This window comes from Rhincodon typus, chromosome 6 (genome assembly GCF_021869965.1).
Source record: "Rhincodon typus isolate 14 chromosome 6, sRhiTyp1.1, whole genome shotgun sequence".
Lineage (NCBI taxonomy): Eukaryota > Metazoa > Chordata > Chondrichthyes > Orectolobiformes > Rhincodontidae > Rhincodon > Rhincodon typus.
This window is the reverse complement of record NC_063337.1, coordinates 5,348,787-5,368,708: the sequence shown is the minus strand read 5'-3', so window position 1 is coordinate 5,368,708 and position 19,922 is coordinate 5,348,787. Positions and strand designations below refer to the sequence as shown.

At 44.3% G+C, this 19,922-nt stretch overlaps 1 protein-coding gene across 1 annotated transcript in view; it reads right to left on the bottom strand.

Annotated features, from left to right (window-relative positions):
- Positions 1-11,152: 11,152 nt before the first annotated feature.
- The window catches only part of LOC109935446 (protein Wnt-11-like), a 70,020-nt gene continuing 61,250 nt past the window's right edge, over positions 11,153-19,922 (bottom strand). Inside the window, exon 5 of the mRNA XM_048597863.1 lies at positions 11,153-12,510. Coding sequence (XP_048453820.1) covers positions 12,262-12,510 — 249 coding nt within the window. The 3' untranslated portion in view covers positions 11,153-12,261. The remainder of the gene's footprint in view (positions 12,511-19,922) is intronic.

The following is a 19,922-nucleotide window of genomic DNA, read 5'->3' as shown; positions in this document are numbered from 1 at the left end:
GTGTGTGTGTGTGTGTCTGTGTCTGTGTGTGTGAGTGAGAGAGAGAGTGTGTGTGTGAGTGAGAGTGTGTGTGTGTGTGCCTGTGTGTGTGTGTGCCTGTGTGTGTGTGTGTGTGTGTCTGTGTGTGTGTGTGTGTGTGTGTGTGTGTGTGTGTGAGAGAGAGAGTGTGTGTGTCTGTGTGTGTGTGAGTGTGTGAGAGAGTGTGTGTGTGTGAGAGAGAGTATGTGTGTGTGTGTGTGTGTGTGTGTGTGTGTGTGTGTGTGTGTGTGTGTGTGTGTGTGTGAGAGAGAGAGAGAGAGAGTGTGGGTTCAGTAACACCATTGTTTGCCCTCCACAAGCAAACAATATTTCCCGAAGACGACCATTGTATTTAGAAACATAAAAACATGGAAACTAGGAGCAGGAGGAGGCCATTCAGCCCTTCGAGCCAGCTCCACCATTCAATATGATCATGGCTGATCATCCAACTCAATCCCCTGTTCCCGCTTTCGGTTCATTCCCTTTGATTCCTTTAACACTAAGAACTATATCTAGCTCCTTCTTAAACATTGAATGTTTTAACTGCAACTGCTTTCTGTGAGAGAGAATTCCACAGACTCACCACTCTCTAGGTAAAGGCATTTCTCCTCATCTCAGTCCAAGATGGTCTACCCTGTATCCTTAGACTGTGATTTGATTTTGATTTAATTTATTATTGGCACATGTACTCAGATACAGTGGAAAGTATTGTTTTGCATGCTAACCAGACAAATCATACCTTGCATAAGTACATCAGGGGAATCGAACAGAAAGCACAATATAGTGTTACAGCTACAGAGAAGGTGTAAAGAAAGACCCACTCTAATATGGGAGGATCCATACATAAGTCTGATAATAGCAGTGAAGAAGCTGTTCTTGAATCTGTTGGAGATAGGAAGAACTGCCGATGCTGGAGTCAGAGATAACACAGTGTGGAGCTCTTTTTTTCCTTTATTCATTCACAGGATGAGGGCATCGCTGGCCAGGCAGCATTTATTGTCCCTCCCTAATTGCCCAGAGGGCAGTTAAGAGTGAACCACATTGCTGTGGGTCTGGAGTCTCACATAGGCCAGACCAGGTAGCGATAACAGTTTCCTTCCCCTAAAGAACATTAGTTAACCAGATGGGTTTTTCCGACAATCAACAATGGATTCACAGTCATCATTAGACTTTTAATTCCAGATATTTATTGAATTCAAATTCCACCATCTACCACGGCAGGATTCGAACCCAGGTCCCCAGAACATTATCTGGGTCTCTGGATTAACAGACTAGCAATAATACCACTAGGCCATTGCCTCCCTGCTGGAGGAGCACAGCAGGCCAGGCAGCATCAGAGGGGTATGAAAGTTGATGTTTTTTTTCGGAAGAAGTGTCCCGACCCAAAACGTCAACTTTCCTTGAATCTGTTGGTACATGTTTTCAAACCTTTGTATCTTCTGCCTGTTGGAAGAGGGTGGAATGGAGTATAAACAGGGTGGGAGGGAACTTTGATTATGCTGGTTGCTTTCCCAATGCAACAGCAAGTGTTATTCGGAGTAATGGAAGGAAGGCTGGTTTTCGCGATGGACTGGGCTGTGTTCACAACTCTTTGTAATTTCTTGAAGTCTTGGGAAGAGCAGTTGCCATGCTAAGCTGTGATGCATCTGCATATCCCTTTGTAATTTTATACTCTGTCAGAAAAGTGTTGTCCTGAACATTTTTTTCCCATTTTGTAATTTATACCTAAACCTGTAATGCTGGACTTTTTTACTTCTCTATTTTTCCAAGAACAGTAGCTGAAAAAGCTGTACCTAGGGACCTTAGTACCTAAGATGGCACTTTAAACAGCGACTTGTACACTTTTCACCGTACTCTTTTGAGTACATGTGATAATAAATCTAATTCAATTCTATTTCTATTCTACTATCATCTACACTGTCTATAATGCTGCCTAACTTTGTGTCATCAGCAAAATACACAGGACCTCAATGCAACATCATGGCTTGTAAATGTTAGTCTGGACTCTTAAGGATTTGTTCGTTTTGTCTCTGAACTTTAGGATTTTCCAGATCTCCATCTGGATGTCAATATTACAAGTGGTTGGTCAACTTGAGCAAGGGATTAAAAGGCTGGTTAGATGATAGAGCAGCCTCTCCACAATGTGTGTTTCAATGGAAGGGTTGGTTTCTCTTCATCCATTTGTCCATTGTTTACATCTGTTATATTTGTTGTGGGGGCAGTGTACACTGATAATTGGTGTTTGTAGGCTTTGTGGGTAGATTTAACAGTGACACTGCTTTTCCAACTTCCCCAAACATATAAATGGGGTTTATAACTTTACAAAGTAAACCCCCTCTGTATAATAAAGTCATCAGCACAGCAGCAAAGGGCAAATGGCATTTGAATGTCCTTCCAAAAGACATTGTTAATGCCAAGATAAACACTCAAAGCAGTCCTTTCCTGCACGGAAACAGGTTGTATGACTGCTCATAAAATGACTAATTTGATCCTTTATGCGTTGCACTGGAGGTAGAGGTCACCCTGTCTGAAATGGCCACTTGAGATTCTTCTCTAGGGTCACAAGTTACCGAAAGACAGAGATGTCTTTGTGTTTTCTCTGGGTTTGTTTAAGTGAGATGTAAATGTTAGCTTCTAGTGTACGAATAAATAAGTAGGATGCTAATGAGAACGCATTGATAAATCCATGCCTCTGAACAAACACTCAGTCGCACCTTGTCCTTTTGTCTCTTTTTTCTGATTTGATTTGCTTTGATTGTTACCACATACTGAGATATGGCAAAAAGTATTGTTTTGCATGTTATTCAGCCAAATGGTACCTCACATAAGTACATAAGAAGATTTTTCTAGTTTTCTAGTTTTCAGTTCATTTATAATAAACTTTGTTGCTGTTTATGACAATGGATTTCGAAAAGGCTGTTTTGCTGGGTCATGCAAACATCAGGCTGCATTTTTGCTCCCATGCGTTGGAGACATTTTGTCTTTATATAAGATTCCTGAGGGTGATAAAGCTCAAGAAAATCTCTGTTACACTGGCTTTCATGCCAGTACCTTTTACACCTGTAATGATGGAAAGCCGTGGGAGTTCAGAGCCAAATCTCTTCTTAAAGATGTCAATGCAGTCACTAGTGCGAAGTAAAGGGTTAACTACACCTTTACAGGAAGCCTGAGCAGGAATTGAACCCACATTGTTGGTGTCCAAAGGCTTTGGAGTAGATTTGTAGCTCGGGTTGTAGGTGTTGAGGTTGGTTGGCTCGCCGAGCTGGTTTGTTGTTACCGTGCTGGGTAACATCCTCAGTGCAGCCTCTGATGAAGCGTTGGTGTGTTTTTCCACCTGGTTTTTAAACTCTGGGGTCCGTTGAGATGGATTGCCTCACTTCTGGGTTTCCTTCCTAGTGGAATGTATATGGGGTTGAGTTCAATGTGTTTATTAATAGCATGCTTCATGGAGTGCCAGGCTTCTAGGAATTCTCGTGCCTGTCCCTGCCTAGCCTGTCCCAGGATCTTGGTGTTGTCCCAGTCAAAGTGGTGGTTCTCCTTGTCCATGTGGATTGAGATGATTGAGTATTGGTCGTGTCTTTTTGTCGCCAGTTGGTGTTCATGTGCCCTTGTTGTTAGTTTCCTTCCTGTTTGTCTGATGTAGTGTTTCTCACAGTCTCTGCAGGGGATCTTGTAGATGACATTGGTCCTGTCCATGGAGGGGAGTGGGTTTTTAGTTTGGGTGAGCAGTTGTCGTAGGCTTGTGTGCCCATTGTTGGTGTCTCTCTGCATTGCAAACCGACTGGCCAGTCAACTGAGCCAAGCAACTGGAGATGTTTGTAGTCACCAGTCCATGAATATAGCTATTTGAATACAGCCTGTTACTACTCACTCCCTGATTTTCTACTGTGGAGATGTGAGATTGTACTCTGAAGAGAGAGGGTTTGGCAAAGAGTGCTCAGAATCAGCTGAATGGGCAGCAAGCCAAATGAATGGGGTAGATCAAGAGTGGAAGTTCAGGACTCAAAAGAGTGGCTAAAAGAGAGCTTATCTAAGGAAAGATATACTGGTATTAGAGGCCGACCAGAAACTGTTCACTCGGCTGATTCCAGTCTGATGGAGGGACTGTCTCATGAGGAGAGGTTGAATAGGTTGGGCTTGTTGGGACACAGAAGAATGAAAGGCGAACTTATTGAAACATATAAGATTCTTACGGGGCTTGACAGGGTAGATGTGGAAAGGTTGTTACCCCCTGGGGAGAGTCTAGGACCAGACAGCATCAACTCAGAATAAGGAGTCACCCATTTAAGACAGAGGTGAGGAGGGTAATGCATCTGTGGAATTCTTTACTGCAGAGGGATGTAGAGGCTGGGTCATAAAATGTCTTCAAGGCTGAGATAGACAGAACTTGAATCAGTAAAGGAATCAGGGGGAAAAGGCAGGAAAGTGGAGCTGAGGATGATCAGATCAGCCACGATCTTATTGAATGTGGGGCAGCCTTGATGGGCTGAATGGCCCACTTCTGCATCTATGTCTAATGGTCTTAGAAAGGTAATGCTGTGCTGATGTCAAAAACACCAGCAAGTCTTGACCTGGCAACAGTTGGAGGAGAAATGAGGATTACCATAGAGGATAAATCAGCTGGGTAGGTAACATTGAGACATGGACTAAGGCTGGTTTGGAGAAGGCCTGAGAGGAAGCAAGATGCTGCCAATAGCCCCACTATGGCAATGGTGCCAACAAAAATAATGCAGGATTTGCCGATGACACTAAAATCAGTGCAGCATTATCAATGGGCTCAGGCAGATTATGACATATTTGGGGATTGGACCCGTGAGCAGGGAGAATGCTCAATATGGGCACACCCTTCCGGGAGAGGTATGAAAGAAAATAGAGAGGGAAAGAGATATGAGCATTCTAGTTTACAGCTTGTCATGCATGCTGTACCCAAAATGTTACACGGAAAAGTAGGAACACCCGGAATTTATTGGTACTCTCAGCCAACCACATAACCACTCCAGATTAGGTGGCATGGTGACTCATGGTTAGCACTGCTGCCTCACAGTGGTGGGAATCCGGGTTTGAACCCATCCTTTGGTGACAGTCTGTGTAGAGTTTGCACATTCTCCCCGCATCTGCCTGGGTTTCCTCCGGGTGCTCCAGTTTCCTCCCAATCTCCAAAGATATGCAGGTTAGGGTGGATTGGCCATGCAAATTTGGGAGGTCGGGGGATTCTGGGTGAGATGCTCTTTGGAGGGTTGGTGTGGACAAATGACCTTTACTGGCACTGTAGGAATTCTGTCAAGATGACTGGCAGAAGAACCAGAGGTGAAGAGACATGCACTTATCCAGCAAGTTGTTGCGATTTGGAATGTACTGCCTGAAATGGAGATGGAAACAGAATCAACAACAACTTTCAGAAGGGAATTGGATAAAAATTTGAAAAGGAAATGTTTTCAGGGCTGGGAGAAACAGGAGAAGAGTGTGGAACCAATTAAACAGATATTTTAAATCTGGCACAATGGGCTGAACGACCTCATTCGGAGCTGGATGATTCTGTAATTAATGGTGCGACAATCAGTAATGGTTCATGAGCGGGTCGAGTGAATAACGTCACAAACACAAGCAGAAATTGCTGGAGAAACTCAGCAGGCCTGGCAGCATCAGTGGAGAGAAAAACAGAGTTAACGTTTCACGTCCAGTGACCCTTCTTCTGAAAGTCCAAATTTCCACATCTGCGGCTCTTTGTTCTGCTTTTTTGTTTACAGTGAATAAAGTGTTGAGGTAGCTTTATTGAGTAATTGATTATTAAGGCAAAGTAACTTAATTTAAGTTTTGCTGAGGGTGATATGTTTTGTTGAAGCTTTTCACTTTGTGTACATCAGGATCATTCACAAGAATACCAATGTGAAGAAAAGCAACATTTGAAACTGTATGAGATAGAGTGCTGATTGGTTGGCAAATGGACTTCAATTGGTCAGTGTCTTTCACCTAGGATGGGGGATTTCAAAACTCGGGGGCATACTTTTAAGATGAGAGGAGAGAGATTTAAAATTGAACAAAGTCACGAGGGGCAAATTTTTTGCACAGAGGGTGGTCCGCGTATGGAATGAACTTCCTGAGGAAGTGGTGAATGCAGGTACAGTTACATTTAAAGGACACTTAGATAAGTCGATGAATAGGAAAGGTTTGGAGGGATATGGGCCAGGAGCAGGCAGGTGGGACTAGTTCAGTTTGCGATTATGTTTGGCATGGACTGATTGGACCGAAGGGTCTATTTCCATGCTGTATGAATCTATGACTCTATGACGGAAAACTAATTGTTTGACCTTGTTCAGGGTTTATTGGAACCCTGAGTCTCCTCACATGAGGAATAATATTAATGCTTTGGAAAGGGTGTAAAGGGCATCCAATAGGAGGAAGGATTACTTATCAAGATGGGCTGAAAGAGCTGGGATTCCACGTTTGAGAATAGCCTTAAGAACACATCGATCAAGGCTCACGGGAAAATGAAATGCATGTTTTGCATTCCACTTGGTAGATTTTTTTTCCCCTACTAAATGGTTTAGGAGAGCCGAACTTCATAATCAGAAGTTTGTATAAGGCCAGATCTGAGTTTGGTCTGAGGCAGTGGGTAACTGTTTCCCCAGAGAATCCCAAATGAGCCGCTGACACCAACTTATTTAACTCCTTCAAATAAAAGTTGGATGTGTTTGTCCAGATCACATCTTGTAAAGTTTAAGGACAATCTAGGACCAGGGGGTCACTGTCTAAGGACACAGGGTGGTCCATTTAGGACTGAGCTGAGGAGAAATGTCTTCACCCAGAGAGTGGGGAGCCTGTGGAATTCTCTGTCACAGAAAGCAGTTGAGGCCAAAACATTGAATGTTTTCAAGAAGGAGTTAGATATAGTTCCTAGGGCTAAAGAGATCGAAGGATAATGGGAGGAAGAGGGATGATTGAGGAGTGACGATATTATGATGGACAAGGTATTAAATGGAATTGTGTGGAGCAGGATCAATGGGAAAGAGAGTCCTTTGCTGTTCATCGTCATCTGGATGTTGGTAATCACCCAGCATGTCTTTAAATTGTGCCATGGGATCTTTCACCTCTGACTGTGCAGCACTTTCTCAGTTCTTGACTGGAAGAGTCAGCCTGGACTGTGAATCTCCCAGAGTGAGATGGGAGCTGGAGATTCATTACAGACAATAGAAAGGGAGCTCTCCTGGGACAGACCACTTTATCCCACACCTGTTAACTGAATGGAATTTGTAACTCCAGGCAGGTGAGTTGCTTGTGAAAATCTGTTGCAATCTACAAACATCCTGTGGTTATCCTGTGTTCAAAAACAGCCAGAGCAAGGTGTGTGTACTTTTGTGTATATGCATTCATGTGTGTGAGTGTACTTACCTGTGTGTGCCTTTGCATGCATGCATGAGTATGTGTGTGTACGTGTGTCTGAGTGCATGTGTAAGTGTGTGTATATGTGCATAGTTTTACATACACGTGTGTATATAAGTACTCATGTGGATGTGTGTACTTGTCTGTGTGTGTATACGTGAGTGTGTGTATCTCTGTACTTGTCTGTGTGTGTGTATGTGCATGTGTGTATATGTCTGTACTTGTCTATGTGTGTATATGTGTGTGTGTGTATGTCTGTACTTGTCTGTGTGTGTATATGTGTGTGTGTATATGTGTGTACTTGTCTGTGTGTATATGTGTGTGTATATATGTGTGTACTTGTCTGTGTGTGTATACGAGTGTGTGTGTGCATGTGTTTGTATGTACATATCATGTGCGCATGAGTCTGGGTATGTGTAACGTGTGTGTGTGTGTGTGTGTGTTCATTTATCTGCGTGTGTTCAGTGGCCTGGGCTTTGTTTTTGATAGATTGCTGAATGACTGATTAAATGAGCTGTGCACATAGGTCTCCAATCAGTTATTTTGAACCACAGTTTTCTTTATTGAGTTTTTGATTCAAGCATTAAATTTCTTGGCAGTGTTCCCTTCGACTGCTAATTGAGTCTAGTCATCCAGGTTTTTGGAGGCATGTCTCCTCTATGGTTGTCAGATCTTTTTCCCCTGGAGGTCATAAGGTCAGCAGACAGCTTTGCCATCCTACACTGAGTTGTATATATATGTATATATATATATCTTCTAGAATCACGCAACATAAATTCAACCCCTTCATCCCATCCCACCTCTTTGGAAATGAAATAAGTCCCTCTCCCTTCCTGCTGTTTCCCCAACTGAACACAGGACTTAGCAGCAGGAGGAGGTCATTCCTGCTCTTTATAATAAACCCATGGCTGATGTCATTGTAACCTTAACTCCTCAGTACTCCCTACCCCTTATAAACTTTCAGCCACTTTGCTCAAAAACAATCTCTCCACCTCTACCTTAAAAATATTCACTCTGTTTCCACCACTGTTTGAGACAGACAGTTCCAAAGGCTCACGACCTGCTGAAAGTAATCACTGTTTATAGATAGGTGACCCCTGGTTTTTAAACAATGACCCTTACTCTCCCGACAAGGGGAAACATCCTCTCTGCATCTACCATGCTAAGGTCCCTCTGGATTTTGTATGATTTAATTACTTCATTTCTCAGTAGTCTAAGCTCCAGGGGATACAAGCCTAGTCTGTCCAACCTTTCCTCATAAAACAACCCACTCATTCTGTGTATTAGTTTGGTAAACTTTCTCTAAACTGTTTCCAACACATTTACAACCTTCCTTAAATAAGGTGACCAATGCTTTTTGTTGTCCAAAGCCGAAGCTGTTTCCTGCTCTTATATCGAATTTTGAAGGTTATTGACCCTGTTTTCACCACTATTTCAGGTGATCAAAATAATTTGCAACATTGAAAAGAAATTATGGTCATCTCCCCTTCAGTTCTTTTGCCAATTATAATAAAATCTGTGTCCTGTGGTTTCTGACTAACCCATCAGTGGAAACACATTCACTTCTGTGTTCTGTCTGTCACCCCGTGACCTTGTTCTTTGTTCCGAACCAGTTTCTTTTGTGTCCCCATGTGACAGAAGTATTTAATCCAAGATGCTATTTGGCACCCTCTGTAAATCCTCGCAAAAGGATGGCCCCCAGAACTGAGGGCATCATAGAATTGTAGACTCATAAACTCATGCAGTACAGAAGAGGGCCTTTGGCCTATTGAGTCTGTACGCCAAGAATACACTGCCACCTATGCTCCCGTACTAGGCCCATACCCCTGAATGTTATGACATTTCAAGTGGGCATCCAAGTGCTTTTTAAATTTTGTGAAGTTACCCACCTCAACTACCCTTCCATGTTGCATTCCAGACTCTCACCACCCTCTGGGTGAATACGTTTTTCCTCAACTCCCCACTAAACCTCCTTTCACTTTAAAATTTTGTCCCCTTTGCTATTGACTCTTCAACTAAGGGGAACAGCTGCTTTCTATTCACTCTGTCTATGCTCCTCATAATCTTATATACCTCTATCAGGTCCCCATCAACCTTCTCTGCTCCAAAGATAACAATCCGAGCTTATCCAGTCTCTCGTCATCACTGAAATGCTCCATCCCAGGCAGCATCCTGGTGAATCTCCCTCTGCATCCCCTCCAGTACAATCACATCTTTCCAACAGTGAGGTGACTAGGCCTGTACATGGTACTCCAGCTGTGGCCTAACCAAGGTCCTGCCCAGCTCCATCTTAACCTCCCTGCTGTTACAATCTCATGCATCCCAAAGGATTAATTTACAAATTGGATCCCAAACTGTGGGAGCAGAAACAACCTTGGACAGACCAGAATGGTGACATCTTTGTTAACAAGCCAGTTTCAATATTGGAGAAAACAGTCAAGTGCCTGCATGCCAAGAAAGAGCATGAGGCAAAAACAGATAGTGTCTCCAAAACCTACTTCACCTGCAGCATTTGGAACGGGTCATGTGCATCCGTTACTTAAATAGAAAAGTTGTGCACAGAAATGGAGAAAATGACAGGAGATTGACAGTAGGGGATAGAACCAGCACAGGCACAATGGGCCAAATGGTCTCCTTCTGTGCTTGAACAATTCCGTGATTCTGTAAAAGACTAGTCTAATGATGACCATTGTCAATTGTTGTCAAACCCCATTTGGTTCACTAATGTTCTTCAGAGAAGGAACCTGCCATCCTTAACCCTTCTGGCCTACATGTGACACCAGACCCACAGCAATGTGGTTGACTCTTAACTGCCCTCTGGGAAATTAGGGATGGGCAATAAATGCTGCCTGGACAGCGACGCCCTCATCCCATGAACAAATACTAAAGCTCAAGTGGTAGTGATGTTTGTCTGTCTACCAAGCAACCATTTTCTCAGCCATTTTCAATATTTTTATACCTGAAAGAGAAATAGACAAAGACAATGATAAAAAAAATGTATTTTTCATGTTATGGTGAAGAGAGACTGGATTGGCTAGGACTGAAGATTAAAGGAATAAGGAAGGGGGAATCTCACAGAAACCTTCAAAATTCTAACAGGACTAGACAGGGTAAAAGCAGAGTCATGGAATCCCTACAGTGTGGAAGCAGGCCATTCAGTCCATCGAGTCCACACCAACCCTCCAAAAAACATACCAATCAGAGCCAGGAAGGATGTTCCCAATGACCAGGGAGTCCAGAACCAGGGGGTTAGAGTTTAAGGGTACAGAATAGGACTGAGATGAGGAGAAATGTCCTCAACCAGAGAGTGGGGAGCCTGTGGAATTCTCTGCAGTTGGAGCCAAAACATTGAATGTTTTTAAGAAATAGTTAGATAGAGTTGGGGATCAAAGGGTATGGGGAGAAAGCGGGAACAAGCGACTGAGTTAGACGATCAGCCATGAGCATATTGAATGGCGGAGCAGGCTCAAAGGGCCGAATGACCTATTCTTGCTCTTATTTCTCTGTTTCTACGAGGTGCCAGACCAATTCTGGAAGGATGTATAGAGGGATGAGGGATGGCTGGGGAGGTTCAGGATGTGCACACACTAGAACGACCAGGTAATCAATAAATGTGAAAGGCATTTTACAAATGTGTACTAAAATAAAGAACAGACTGGACATTTTAAAAACGTATTTTATTTAAAAGTGTTTTAAAGAGGAAAAAAATAGGACATTGTTTTCAGAAAAACCTTTTATATTTAAGTATCCACAAAAAAAACTTAGAATTCTAAAGTCTTATAAATATTACTTTTTTTTTCAGAATTTAAAAAAAAATTATCTTGTAGCCTGTGGTAGAAAATATATTTACAGATTACATATGTACAGTCACTGCCAGAGAGCTATGAAAACCCACCTTGCCATTGCCACTGCTCAGGAGCTTGGCAAGTGTCTGTTTCTGATGAGAAACTATGATGCCTGTACCTGGAGTTGCCTGTATCCCTGCACCCGAAAGAGATGGAGCTGCCTCGGAACCTGTTTGGACTAATTGGCTTCTCTGAGATATACCCACTCCAGCTTCGAAGCTCTGTCTTCTGTGGCTGGTTCCGTGGCATGTACGCTTTCTCCTGGACCTCTCCGTGCCCATCCACCCCAACCCTGATTCTGATAGCTTCACCCTTGCCCACGTGCTGGATTTCCCTAATTTTCTCCGCGATTTGCTCCTTCACCAGCCAACGTCCCTCACCCGCTATGTCGAAAGCAGGAGCCTTTGTGTTCCTTCTCCAGCTTTGAGGTGAAACCCAACTCTGGGCCAAGCTGTAGCAGTTCCTTGAGGTGGTCAAATTCACCCCACCATCACCCGCAGCCATCTTTATCAATGTGGCGGTGGGAGGGGAGGGGAAGGGGGAAAGAGAGAGAGAAGAGGGGGCTGCAAAGGAGTTTGAGTGGTTGGGGGTTCCCTTTGAGCTAGAAGGGAGGGTGGTTGGAGGGGAGTGGGGTTAGTGGAGGAAGACCATACTGTGGAGGATTGAAGAGTTGTCAAACCACAACAACTGTTTCCCTTTATTGACGTTTTCCATCTCCTCCTCCTTCTTCAAACACAGAGAGAAGCCGGACCAGGGTTTTTCAAAAGAATGTTATCCAGCGCATTCAGCTCAAATAATGTCTACCGTGTTGGCAGAGAGCCACTTGAAAGGCAAAACTAGAAGTTGACACATTCAGAACCATCAAGGTGTGCCTTGTCGATTTATTGCATCCAGTGTCCCTGCAGATCTTTCCGGAAGAGCATTCAGGATTGGGGCTTTGGGTGGTGGGGAGGGTCGGCGATTGCAAGGGAGGGTTGGGGTTGGGGGTTTGGAGGTGGGGGAGGAATGGGAGAAGGGGTCACTTGCAGACGTACCTCTCCACTATCCTCTCACACCTTTTGCACGTCACGTAGCAACACCAGTGGTACTTGCAATGACAACGTTCCACCACCTTCTCCATGTAAGGGTTGTAGCCCCGCCCGCAGCACATCAGGGTACAGCTATCGCTGCCGTTGGATGTTTTGTTGCACTGCCTGCAAAAGGGGGAAGGGAGGAGTGGGCCGGGAGGGAAAGGAAAGGAAGAGCAGAGATTGCAAATGACTAAAGGTCAAGCTCACCCCCCAACCATCGCACGTTTTTCCAAAAAAAATTCACTGCAGGCAACATTGGCAAGGCCAATATTTATCATTCAGTTCCTTATGGCTCTAGGTGAGGTGGTGGTGAGCCACCATCTTGAATCTAACTGAGTGGTCAGCCAGGCCAATCAAAAATCCGACCCCACCTCCTTACCCTGCATGTGACCTCAAACCCACAGCAATGTGATTGACTCTCAACTACCCAGTCAAATGGAGAGCCAATGATGTCCTTGCCAGCAAAGCATTGAAAGAATTTTTTTAAAAGTGAAGCGTCAACGTCATTTTGGGTCTGGAGTCACTTGTAGGCCGGACAAGGCAAGGATGACAGGTTTCGCTCCCAAACAGACATTAGAGAATCAGGTACGAACACAAAGACAAATACAAAGAGAAACTCAACAGGTCTGGTGGCATTTACAGAGAGAAACAAGAGTTAATCTTTCGGGTCCTGGATGACGCTTCTTCAGAACGTGAGCCAGACGTGGTGAACAAGATGGTCTTTTACAACAAACTGGAAGGCTCAGGGTCACTGTGCCAGAATTTCATTCAGAATTTATTTAATTAACTTATTTGAAATGTTTCAGCTGCTGCAGTGGGGTCTGATCCCAATCCCAAATCATTAGTCTCGATTAATAGTCTTGTCATTATGTTTACATGAGTTTAGCAGGACAAGGGGAGACCTCATAGAAATCTATATCATTCTTAAAGGTCTAGACAGAGTAAATGCAAGAACAACACTTTGAATTGTTTTTGCATCTCCTCTAATGTCTTCACATCCTCCCCAGAGTACGTCGCCCAGGACAACACACCAGCTGAGGCTGAATCTGTGACTTATTTCTACATCACCTCATTGTTCTTGTACTCAATGCTCCTAATTATAAAGGATACTGTATGCATTATTAAAAAATGTTCTCAACGTGTATCCCCAAATGGCCTCTACTCAACAGAATCTGATGTTTGAAAGCTACAGTTTGAATCTGCGGGATTCTTTGCTGCAGAGGGCTGTAGAGATTGGGTCATTAAGTATATTCAAGGCTGAGATAGACAGAGTTTTAATCAAGGGTCATGGGGAAAAGGCAGGAAAGTGGAGTTGAGGATGATCAGATCAGCCATGATCTCATTGACAGGTGTAGCAGACTCAATGGGCTGAATGACCTACTTCTCCTCCTCCATCTTATGGTCCTTTTTTAACCACATCAATCAGCCTACCCCTTAATCCCGTATACCTTTAGGTAATTGAGTAATGCAACCTTGAATCCCTATAGTGCAGAAAGAGACCGTCTGGCCCATTGAGTCTGCACTGACCTACTGAAGAGCAAACCACCTAGACCCACCCCAACCCCACATGGGGTTTTCACCATGGCTAGCCCACCTAACCTGCACATGTTTGGACTGTGGGAGGAAACCGGAGCACCCAGAGGAAACAGACACAGGGAGAATGTGCAAACTCCGTACAGACAGTCACCCGAGGTTGAAATCAAACCCCGGTCCCTGGCGCTGTGAGGCAGCAGTGCTAACCACTGAGCCACCGTGCTGCTTGTCCCAATGATTTAATCCTGTTAATAGAGTTACTTATAGATTAAAAAAATAAGTTCTTAAAGAGTCATACAAAATCGAAACAGGCCCTTCGGCCCACCATATCTATGCTGGCCAACAAACACCACACTACACTAGTCCTGTTTGCCTGCACTCAGCCCATAGCCTCCTATGCTCTGGCATTTTAAGTTCTGATGCAGTTGGGAGTCCAAAACTAGAGGGCAAAGTTTTAAGGTGAGAGGAGAAAGACTTAAAAGGGGCCTAAAGGGCAACATTTTCACATGGGTCGTCCTTGTATGGAATGAGCTGCCAGAGGAAGTGGTGGAGGCTGGTACAATTACAACATTAAAAAGGCATCTGGATGGGTATATGAATAGGAAGGGTTTAGAGGGATATGGGCCAAATGCTGCAAATGGGATGAGATTAATATATGATATCTGGTTGGCATACACGAGTTGGACCAAAGGGTCTGTTTCTGTGCTGTATATCTCTATGACTCTAATTACGCATAGCATTACAAAGGGTTTATTACTGTTAATGTCATGTTGTACCATCTTAGCATACCAATTCACCGAACAATGTAAAATCTCCTAGTGTTCTGTAGGATAACCAGAACAAATGAATAAAAGTTGCTGAATTCAATAAAAACTTCAGAACAAACAAACTGTTATGTGTCATTGAAACATACGTTAGACTTCACACATAACCAATAGCCGACCAAGGTTGCTACAGTTCTTAACTTTTTTTGTATTCCTATAAAATTCCTAGAGTTGGAACAGCTGCTCTGACTCAGTGGGTCAGCCTGGTCAATGGGGATGGTCGGGGGCAAAACTGCAATAACCTTTTGTGTATGTCGGAACGAACAGCCTGCTTTTTTCTCACTCGCTTAATGAACCCTTGGGAAGCAGGAGACAGAAACGGCCTTTATTTCCCAAATCATCACCTGTAAATCCTCTGGGCAGCCTCTGAGGGCTGATGTCCCACCCCACTGTTTCTAGTTTTGTTTGGACACTAATTATTGCATGCTTCCATAGTGTGACTGCTTCTCAAAACTTGTAGGGCTTCGAAGGATAACTTTAGGCCTGATCCCCATGTTTCTGAACTCAACAACAATAGAGCTGATTCATTCACGTGGGCAAGGATCAAGAGTTAACGTTTCGGGTCCGGTGACAAAAAACAAAGTCCAACTGTTCTGAGGAAGGGTCACCGGACCTGAAATTTTGTTTTTTCCTTCGCAGATGCTGCCAGACCTGCTGAGCTTTTCCAGCAACTTCTGTTTTTGTTCCTGATTTACACCATCCGCAGTTCTTTCGGTTTTTATTGTTCTGAAGAGGACTTGTATTGGACATGAAGTGTTGACTCTAATTGTCACTTCCCAGAATCTGCCAGACCTGCTGAGTTTCCCGGCTCAGTTACTTCCTCGTGATCGAAGCTGAAGTTTAATTAATGCAGGTTCAATAGACAAAGGTTTTTAAATACTCGACACTCAAAAGAAAGTGCGTCAGGATACAAGTTTGTTCAAGGTACTTGACAGTTAAAGTGTAGTCACCAGAGCAGTGTAAGAAATGCAACAGGAAATCTGCTCGTTGTAAAATCTCACAGACAGCAACGTGCTAATGGGCTGTTTTGGTGAGGGTGACGGAGATTCATGGAGCACTGTAATTCAGCAGGTCACACACTACCCTCTACGTGAACATGTTACCCCTTAGGTCCCGGTTAAATTTTTCTCCTCTCACCTTAAACCTACGCCCTCTAGTTTTGGATTCCCCTACCCTAGGAAAAAGACTTCGACTATTCACCCTATCCATGCCCTTCATGATGTTATAAACCTCTATCAGGTTGCCTCTCAGCCTCCAACACTCCAGGGAAAATACTCCAGTCTATTCAGCCTTTCCCTATAGCTCAAACCCTCCAACCCTGGCAACATCATTGTAAATCTTTTCTGAACCCTTTCAAGTTTCACAACATCTTTCCTATGAGCTAATTTTGTACCCAAAAGGCTAATTATCTCTGTATTCCATGTGATCTACCCATGTCAACCAGTTAACCAGCCTACCATATGGAACCTTGTCGAACAGGGTTAGAATTTGACTTGATGGGTTGAAGGGCCTTTTATCTCTGCTGCAGACCTGTATGAATTGTGGGATATGGGTGTTGCTGCCTGGCCAGCATTTATTGACCATCCCTAGTTGCCCTTGAGAAGGCAGTGGGGAGCTGCCTTCTTGAACCACTGCAGTCCAAGATGCGGCTGGACCTGCTGAGTTTCCTCAGCACCTCTCTGTTTTTATTTCACGTCTCAACAGTCTTTAGCTTTTAATGAAGCAATCAGACTGTCAAAAAATGAAGCTGAACTGGTTTAACGACAGAGATAGTAGGAACTGCCGATGCTGGAGTCAGAGATAACACAGTGTGGAGCTGGAGGAACACAGCAGGCCAGGGAGAATCAGAGGAGCAGGAAAGCTGACGTTTCAAGCCAGGACCCTTCTTCAGAAAATGAAGAAGGGTCCCAACCCGAAACGTCAGCTTTCCTGCTCCACTGGTTTAATGACATCTGTTAGGTCAGGTAAGCCTGGAATCCAGACCAGGTTAGGCCTATGTGTGACTCCAGTCCTACACCAACACAATTGTCCCAGCTACTCTCTGAAGTACAGTCATCTGACCAACGCCTGATTTGTTTTAGGTTCCTGGCATCTGCAGCATTCCTTTGCTAACTTTCCCCGCCTCGATATTTGGAAAATGGTCAAACTGCTACCAGGTCTCTCAAATCACAAGTATGGGTTTTCAAATCTTAATGAAGTTTTGTCTGTAATATATGCTTTTGCGAAAGCATTTTCTATTGTGTTTTTTGTCTCAGTTGAGTTATTGAATAATAGGTATAAACGAGTATTTACAAATTGGCAAATCATATCAATGGTTTTTAGAAAGCCCAGATCATTCAGAACTGAGGGCAAATCATTCATTTACATCAAAAGGCTCAGTGTTAGGAGGACGCCACTACCTTCTCAAGGCAACAGGAGATGGGCAATGAATGGCAGCTCTGATGGTGACACCCATTTCCAATGTCTTGTTTTCTCCATCTTTAATAGGTGAATATTCATATGCATCTTTTAAAGGTTCAGAATCATATCAAGCAAATTGATGCAGGAACACAAGTCTTCAGTAAGTCTAGCCTGCCAATCTGGTGGGCCTCCCCCACCATATCCTCAGGTAACCTGCCAAGTCAACATTGAAAATACCCTGGAATTAGGGGCACCTTGTCTGCAAGGCAAAAGGATGCTTGAAAACGTGGTCCATAGAAACTGGGAGCAGGAGTAGGCCATTCAGCCCCTTCAGCCCCTGCTCCATCATTCAAATACAACCATGACTGATCCTATTATCTCAACACTGTATTCCCGTTTTCTCCCCATCTCTCCTTGATGCCTTTAATGTCTAAAAAATATTCGGTCTCTTCCTTGAGTATTTTTCTTGAGAACACTCAGCATGCCAGGGAACGTCAGTGGAGAGAAGTGGGGTGGGGGGGAGGTGGGATTAGTTGTGAGTGGTACCTTCTAACCCACTCTACAGATGTCACCACACTAGTGCCTGCTTTCATTTCAAGTTCCCAGGATCTGCAGCGTTCCTTCACTAACTTCCTCCACCTCAGTCATTGGAAAACGGTCCAACTGCTGCGAAATTGCAATCTCTCAAATTAGAAATATGGGTTTTGAAATCTTAATTAAGTTTTGTCTAGAATTTATGCTAGTGCAAAAGCATTTTCTATTGTGTTTTTTGACTCAGTTGAGTTGCTGAATGATAGATATTAATGAATATTTACAAATTGGCAAATCATATCAATGATTTCTAGAAAGTTCAGATCATAGAGAACGTGCCTTGGCATAGATTGTTACGTCTATTACCCTGTGACCCTCGTTGGGTTTGGGACCTCTCCCTGGGAAGTGAGTAGCTTTGAAATCAGCACTCTCCCTTCTGGCGCAGATCTCTTTTGATAAGAGATGTGCAGGCTCCAAATGGCATCTCGTTGCGCAAAGGCAGGGTGATGTATGGGCATTGAGAAACACGTCTCGTAGAAATACAAGGCGGCCCGCGGTTTGTATTGTACACCTGAGGCCGGCACTCCCGTCCCTGAGCCAGGTCTAGCCCATTCCAGACAGCTGGGTACATAATCTGGGCTGGCACTTCCTGTGCTTAGGGGGAGCTGCACGGGCAGAGATGCCAGCTATCCTTCAGACGAGATGTTGAACCCAGTTCCTGACTGGCCTTCTCAGGTAAACATGAAAGATTCTGAAACTGCCATGACAAAGAGGAACAAGGGAGTGTTCCACATCCCTCTACCCTGCTCCCCCCTCCTCCAACCCTGTGTCCCAACCGACATATACCTCAGCCAACATCAGAAAGCTAGATTATCTCGTCAGTTTCAAATTGTTATTTATGGGATCTTGTTATGGAGATTAGCTGTTGCGTTCCTTGAATTAAAAAATAGAGTCAAGAGTTTTGACAGCATGGAAAAAGACCCTTCAGCCCATCATATCTGCAACAGTCATCAAATTTCCAACGCTGCTGGCCCCATTTTCCAGCACTTGGACGGCATGGTTCACTACTGCCTCACTGAACCAGGGAGCTGGGTTTGATTCCACCCACTGTCTGTGTGGAGTTTGTACATTCTCCCCGTGTCTGCGTGGGGTTTTCTCCGGGTGCTCCGGTTTCCTCCCACAGTCCAAAGATGTGCAGGCTACATGGATTGACCATGCTAAATTGGGGGTTGGGGTCTGGCTGGGATGCTGTTTGCAGAGATGGTGCAGACTTGATGGGCCAAAGGGCCTCTTTCAGTGCTGTAAAAACCCAGATTCTGTTTTGACACTACCCTATTTTCTCCACAGTGAAGATTCTATGGTTCACTCGGCCCATAGCCTTGTGGCATTTCAAGTGTTTATCAAAAAATATCTTGTGGGTTCCCCCCTCTGTCACCCGTTGAGGCAGTGGTTTCCAGATGCCCCTCAGAGCTTTGCACACTTCAGTTAGGTACCCCCGCCCGCCGCCCAACCCTGCTGCCAACAATCTTCTCTGTTTTAACTGTGAAAACACTACAAAAGTACTCATATTCCGCCTTGGGAGCCTACAACTCAATGGTCTCAATGTGGACTTTACTGGCTTCAAAATCTCCCCACCCCCAACCTCATCCCAAGACCAGCAACCCCCCCATCCCCTTCTCATTGGCATGTCCGTCTTCTCTCCCACGTATCCACTCCTCCCATCTCACTGACCAATCCCCACCACTACCTACCTGCTATCACCACACCCCCTCTCTATATTTATTTCAGAGCCCCCTTCCCCTCCCCCATTTCTGAAGAAGGGTCCCTACCCGAAACATCAGCTTTCTGGCTCCTCTGATGCTGCCTGGCCTACTGTGTTCCTCCAGCTACACACTGTTATCTCAGACTCCAGCATCAGCAGTTCTTACTATCTCTACGACAAAAGTACTTGTTTGGTGGTAACACACTATGAGACGTCTAGAGGTTGTGAAAGGTACTGCATAGTTCCAAGTTTCATCCTTACTAATCTCATTCATGCTAACATTCCCTCTGCTTTTCGTTCTATGATATCTTTGCTATTTAATCTCTCCCAGGCATTCTACTTCTCCGTTCGCCACCTCCATTCAACAGTGTACACCCCATTAAATTTCTACCTCCTATGATGCCAAACAGCATCATAGGAGCAGAAAGGCTGATGTTTTGGGCCTAGACCCTTCATCAGAAAAGGGGGAGGGGAAGGGGGTTCTGAAATAAATAGGGAGAGAGTGGGAGGCGGATAGAAGATGGATAGAGGAGAGGATAGGTGGAGAGGAAACAAACAG